At 54.0% G+C, this 6,000-nt stretch overlaps 1 protein-coding gene across 1 annotated transcript in view; it reads right to left on the bottom strand.

Annotated features, from left to right (window-relative positions):
- Positions 1 to 6,000, bottom strand: part of LOC134858661 (cullin-9) — a 40,243-nt gene that overhangs the window by 19,496 nt on the left and 14,747 nt on the right. Inside the window, 8 exon segments of the mRNA XM_063874661.1 lie at positions 754 to 844; positions 1,753 to 1,980; positions 2,107 to 2,212; positions 2,302 to 2,390; positions 2,478 to 2,623; positions 2,720 to 2,916; positions 3,005 to 3,195; positions 3,490 to 3,691. Of these exon segments, the coding sequence (XP_063730731.1) occupies positions 754 to 844; positions 1,753 to 1,980; positions 2,107 to 2,212; positions 2,302 to 2,390; positions 2,478 to 2,623; positions 2,720 to 2,916; positions 3,005 to 3,195; positions 3,490 to 3,691 (1,250 nt within the window).

Genomic DNA, 6,000 nt, shown 5'->3' with positions numbered 1-6,000 from the left:
GTAGCCTCTGTTACTTTGGTCCCAGCTCTCTGCAGGTCATTCACTAGGTCCCCCCGTGTGGTTCTGGGATTTTTGCTCACCGTTCTTGTGATCATTTTGACCCCACGGGGTGAGATCTTGCGTGGAGCCCCAGATGGAGGGAGATTAGCAGTGGTCTTGTATGTCTTCCATTTTCTAATAATTGCTCCCACAGTTGATTTCTTCACACCAAGCTGCTTACCTATTGCACATTCAGTTTTCCCAGCCTGGTGCAGGTCTACAATGTTGTCTCTGGTCTCCTTTGACAGCTCTTTGGTCTTGGCCATAGTGGAGTTTGGAGTATGACTGTTTGAGGTTGTGGACAGGTGTCTTTTATACTGATAACCAGTTCAAAAAGGTGCCATTAATACAATTAACGAGTGGAGGACAGAGGAGCCTCTTAAAGAAGAAGTTACAGGTCTGTGAGAGCCAGACATCTTGCTTGTTTGTAGGTGACCCAATACTTATTTTACCGAGGAATTTACAATGAATTCATTAAAATCCTACAATGTGATTTCCTGGATTTTTCCCCCATTCTGTCTCTCATAGTTGAAGTGTACCTATGATAAAAATGACAGGCCTCTCATCTTTTGAAATGGGAGAACTTGCACAATTGGTGGCTGACTAAATACTGTTTTGCCCCACTGTATATAAATAGATGTGTGTGTATAAATCTATAGCTCTATTTATAATAACAGTGAGGTAATGGATAATAGGTGAGGATGTGATGAACACCTTGGCAAAGGTTCCTGAGGAACACGTCGAAGAAGGGGATGTTGATGGGCTGATGGCTGCGGCGGTGCTCCTCTATCTGACCCAACACCATCTGCAGGGGACAGGGGGAGGGGCTAATAACAACTGAGCTTCAGGACTACAAGCTTCTCTAAAAGGTAAACTGGTCTCTGTAGGTCTCTTAAGGTCTCAGACTGTAAAGAGGTCTCTGTAGGTCTCTTTAGGTCTCAGATTGTAAAGAGGTCTCTGGAGGTCTCTGGATGTCTCTTAAGGTCTCAGACTGTAAAGAGGTCTCTGTAGGTCTCTTTAGGTCTCAGATTGTAAAGAGTCTCAGACTGTAAAGAGGTCTCTGTAGGTCTCTTTAGGTCTCAGACTGTAAAGAGGTCTCTGTAGGTCTCTTTAGGTCTCAGATTGTAAAGAGGTCTCTGTAGGTCTCTTTAGGTCTCAGATTGTAAAGAGTCTCAGACTGTAAAGAGTCTCAGACTGTAAAGAGGTCTCTGGAGGTCTCTGGAGGTCTCAGAAATTAGAGAGGTCTCTGGAGGTCTCTGTAGGTCTCAGACTGTAAAGAGGTCTCTGGAGGTCTCTTTAGGTCTCAGACTGTAAAGAGGTCTCTGGAGGTCTCTGGAGGTCTCTTAAGGTCTCAGATTGTAAAGAGGTCTCTGGAGGTGTCTTTAGGTCTCATAGAGTAAAGAGGTCTCTTAAGGTCTCAGATTGTAAAGAGGTCTCTGGAGGTGTCTTTAGGTCTCATAGAGTAAAGAGGTCTCTGGAGGTCTCAGACAGTAAAGAGTTCTCTGGAGGTCTCTTTAGGTCTCAGAGAGAAAAGGGGTCTCTGGAGGTCGTAGAGAGTTAAGAGGTCTCTGGGGGTCTCTGGAGGTGTCAGAGAACAAAGACGTCTCAGAGAGTAAAGAGGTCTCTGGAGGTCTCTGGAGGTCTCAGAGAGTAAAGATGTGTTGGAAGGTCTCAGAATTAAGAGGTTTCTGGGGGTCTCTAGGGGTCTGGTACCTGGATGCAGCCTGCCAGGACGCTGGTGGTCATCTTCTTGTAGAGGCTGGCGTACTTCTCGCAGTCGGTGAGGAGGTCCCGCAACTCGGGGACCAGCAGCAGGTGGGTGCTGTGTTTGTCCAGAGCCTTCAGCAGAGCCTCCTTGGCCCCCAGCCGGCACATCACCACGGCGTAGTCCTTGTTCAGGGAGGCCAGCCGGAACAGGAAGCGGATGAACTGCTGCACTAGCTGCACAGCCAATCACAGCAGAGGGGCGGAGTCAGATCTCTCACTACACAGCTGCAGGGGGTCCCCCCTCCTCCTCCCCCTTCCCCTCTTCCTCCCCCTCCTCCCTCTTCTCCCCCTCCTCCTCACCTCCCTGTCGCTGATGAAGCAGCTGATGGAGGAGAGGCAGGGCTCGATGCTCTCGTGCCACGGCAGCTCGTCCTCCTGGTAGCTGTCCAGGAACTTGTTGAGGATCCTGGAGGAAAAACACACACACACATTATAATTTCTATAACACACACCCCCACCCCCACCCGTACCCCACCCCCACCCACACCCACACACCTGAGTATGGACAGCTGGGCAGCCCGGTCCGCTCGGTGCTGGTCCAGCAGACGAACCAGGTCCTGGTAGGTGTCCCGGCTGTGAGCCACCTGCCCCCCCAAGGGCAGAAGAGGAGCTCCGTTAGGTCCCGTGCTCTAACGATGTGTATTACTGATAATAATGAAGGGGGGGGGTACCTGAGAGCGCTCCTGGTCCCGCTGCTCCTGCTCCTCACACAGCAGCTGCTCCAGAGTCTGGACCACCTCCTTAGAGGCCACAGGGTCCTTCAGACTCCCCAGGAGCATCTGCAGCTCCGAGTCCTGCAGCTGCAGCAGCTCCCTGTCTGCGCACACACAGAGACAGACAGACACACACACACGTTTTAAACCCTGAAGGCAGCATGTCGTCCCCCCCCCCCCCCCCGAGACTGCTGGCTCACCAGGGCCCTGCAGGGGGGTCAGCTTGGAGATGTGGTTCAGGGCGATGAGGGCCAACATGGTCTCGGCCCGGGACAGACTCAGACACCTCCTGAGGACAGGGGGGAGGCCGGCGGAGACCAGCTGCTCCGCCAGGCCCTGATGGGAGGAGACCAGCATGATGACCAGCAGCAGCCCGTTCCTCACCGAGAGCCTGCAGCTGCGCACACACACACACACACACACACATTAGTAATAATAGGGACAGCTCTGCAGGGAGTCACTGGGTGTTGAGCGTGCCCCCCCACCCTTCGGTCTGCAGCAGCAGCTGGATTGCATCTGGCAGGGCGTGTAGCGGCCCCCGGGCCCCTGGTGCCGTCGCCGAGCCGATGCTGGCGAAGATCTCCAACATCATCTGAGTGCCGGCCTCAGAGAGGGGCGGGGTGCCGGCCACGCCACGCAGGTCGTGTTTCCCTGCACCTGTAATCACTTTCAGGGTCTGACACACACACACACACACACACACACACACACACACACACACACACACACACACACACACACACACACACACACACACACACACACACACACACACACACACACACACACACACACACACACACACACACACACACACACACACACACACACACACTTTTTAAAACGGTTTAACCTCCACTAGCTAGCTTGTTAGCTGCATAGCTGAGGTAAGCTGGCTAAGAAGGTAGATGATAGATAGCATTGGCTAGCTGAGTAGCTAATGTGTTAATGCTTGTGTGTGTGTCCTTACTGCAAGCGCAAGCCGCTGCACGGGGGGGGCGGCGGCGTGCTCCTGCATGCAGCTCAGCACAGCTTTGACCCCCCCCTCGGTGGCAAAGGACACCCTCCAGTCGAACCTGGTCAGCAGCAGGTGGGTGAGGGTCAGGGTGCAGCAGACCAGGTCCCTGCAGGGGGAGGACAGCAGCTCCACCAGCAGCCGCAGCACCTGGTCCCTGAGGAGCACAGCGTTAGTCCTGTCTCTGTCTGTCTGTCTGTCTGTCTGTCGCTCTCTGTCTGTCTGTCTGTCTGTCTGTCTTGTCTGTCTATCGCTCTCTGTCTATCTGTCTGTCTATCGCTCTCTGTCTCTGTCTGTCTGTCTGTCTATCGCTCTCTGTCTGTCTGTCTGTCTGTCTGTCTGTCTGTCTGTCTGTCTGTCTGTCGCTCTCTGTCTGTCTGTCTATCGCTCTCTGTCTGTCTGTCGCTCTCTGTCTCTGTCTCTGTCTGTCTGTCTGTCGCTCTCTGTCTGTCTGTCTGTCTATCGCTCTCTGTCTGTCTGTCGCTCTCTGTCTCTGTCTCTGTCTGTCTGTCTGTCTATCGCTCTCTGTCTCTGTCTCTGTCTGTCTGTCTGTCTATCGCTCTCTGTCTGTCTGTCTGTCAGTGGGTCGTCCAGCGTTACGCTGGTCGGCTTGCGAGGGAGGGGTAAACAACAAGTGCCGGCAATGACTTCACTAAAATAAATAAAACTGTCTCCCTGTTTCGGGGGTTCAGTGGAGGTTCAGATTAAGGCCCCAGCAGCAGGGAATCCTCTGCTGGAACGAGAGTCGCGGTGGTTATGTTTTTGGATAGCGTGGAGGAAGTGAACCCAGTGGTGGGGGGTGGGATCAGCATCACCGAAACGTTTGTGTCTGTTCTGCCTTCAATCACACCGGCGAGTCACAGTGTCCAACTTCCCCCGTTTATCAGTGATGCATTGATTGAAGGGGAATTGTCAAAATATGGGAAGATCGTTTCCCGGATTAGGAAAGTCCCGTCAGGCTGTACGTCTCCGCAGTTCAAACATGTGGTGTCCCACAGGACAAGAGTGGTGATGAGACACGAGGGAGGGGTTGGACATGGTGTTTAAACTGAGGGATGACAATTTCGACTGTGTCATCTTCGCCTCCTCTGACACCACGAGAGGTTTTAACTGTGGCAGGGAGGGTGTGGGAGAGGTAGAGGCAGGAGGGGGAGAAAAAAGCAGTCAGGAGGGTGTAGGAGAGGTAGAGGCAGGAGGGGGAGAAAAAAGCAGTCAGGAGGGTGTGGGAGAGGTAAAGGCAGGAGGGGGAGAAAAAAGCAGTCAGGAGGGTGTAGGAGAGGTAGAGGCAGGAGGGGGAGAAAAAAGCAGTCAGGAGGGTGTAGGAGAGGTAGAGGCAGGAGGGGGAGAAAAAAGCAGTCAGGAGGGTGTGGGAGAGGTAAAGGCAGGAGGGGGAGAAAAAAGCAGTCAGGAGGGTGTGGGAGAGGTAGAGGCAGGAGGGGGAGAATAAAGCAGTCAGGAGGGTGTGGGAGAGGTAGAGGCAGGAGGGGGAGAATAAAGCAGTCAGGAGGGTGTGGGAGAGGTAGAGGCAGGAGGGGGAGAAAAAAGCAGTCAGGAGGGTGTGGGAGAGGTAGAGGCAGGAGGGGGAGAATAAAGCAGTCAGGAGGGTGTGGGAGAGGTAGAGGCAGGAGGGGGAGAAAAAAGCAGTCAGGAGGGTGTGGGAGAGGTAGAGGCAGGAGGGGGAGAATAAAGCAGTCAGGAGGGTGTGGGAGAGGTAGAGGCAGGAGGGGGAGAAAAAAGCAGTCAGGAGGGTGTGGGAGAGGTAGAGGCAGGAGGGGGAGAAAAAAGCAGTCAGGAGGGTGTGGGAGAGGTAGAGGCAGGAGGGGGAGAAAAAAGCAGTCAGGAGGGTGTGGGAGAGGTAGAGGCAGGAGGGGGAGAAAAAAGCAGTCAGGAGGGTGTGGGAGAGGTAGAGGCAGGAGGGGGAGAAAAAAGCAGTCAGGAGGGTGTGGGAGAGGTAGAGGCAGGAGGGGGAGAAAAAAGCAGTCAGGAGGGTGTGGGAGAGGTAGAGGCAGGAGGGGGAGAAAAAAGCAGTCAGGAGGGTGTGGGAGAGGTAGAGGCAGGAGGGGGAGAAAAAAGCAGTCAGGAGGGTGTGGGAGAGGTAGAGGCAGGAGGGGGAGAAAAAAGCAGTCAGGAGGGTGTGGGAGAGGTAGAGGCAGGAGGGGGAGAAAAAAGCAGTCAGGAGGGTGTGGGAGAGGTAGAGGCAGGAGGGGGAGAAAAAAGCAGTCAGGAGGGTGTGGGAGAGGTAGAGGCAGGAGGGGGAGAAAAAAGCAGTCAGGAGGGTGTGGGAGAGGTAGAGGCAGGAGGGGGAGAATAAAGCAGTCAGGAGGGTGTGGGAGAGGTAGAGGCAGGAGGGGGAAAGCACGGAATATCAGGACAATCAGATGGATGTAGTAGGAGAAGGAGAAGGAGTAGGAGTAGGAGTAGGAGTAGGAGAAGGAGTACGAGTAGGAGTAGGAGTAGGAGAAGGAG

Source organism: Eleginops maclovinus, chromosome 22 (genome assembly GCF_036324505.1).
Source record: "Eleginops maclovinus isolate JMC-PN-2008 ecotype Puerto Natales chromosome 22, JC_Emac_rtc_rv5, whole genome shotgun sequence".
Classification (NCBI taxonomy): Eukaryota; Metazoa; Chordata; class Actinopteri; order Perciformes; family Eleginopidae; genus Eleginops; species Eleginops maclovinus.
The sequence above is the reverse complement of the archived record's forward strand: the minus strand, read 5'-3'. Positions and strand labels throughout refer to the sequence as shown.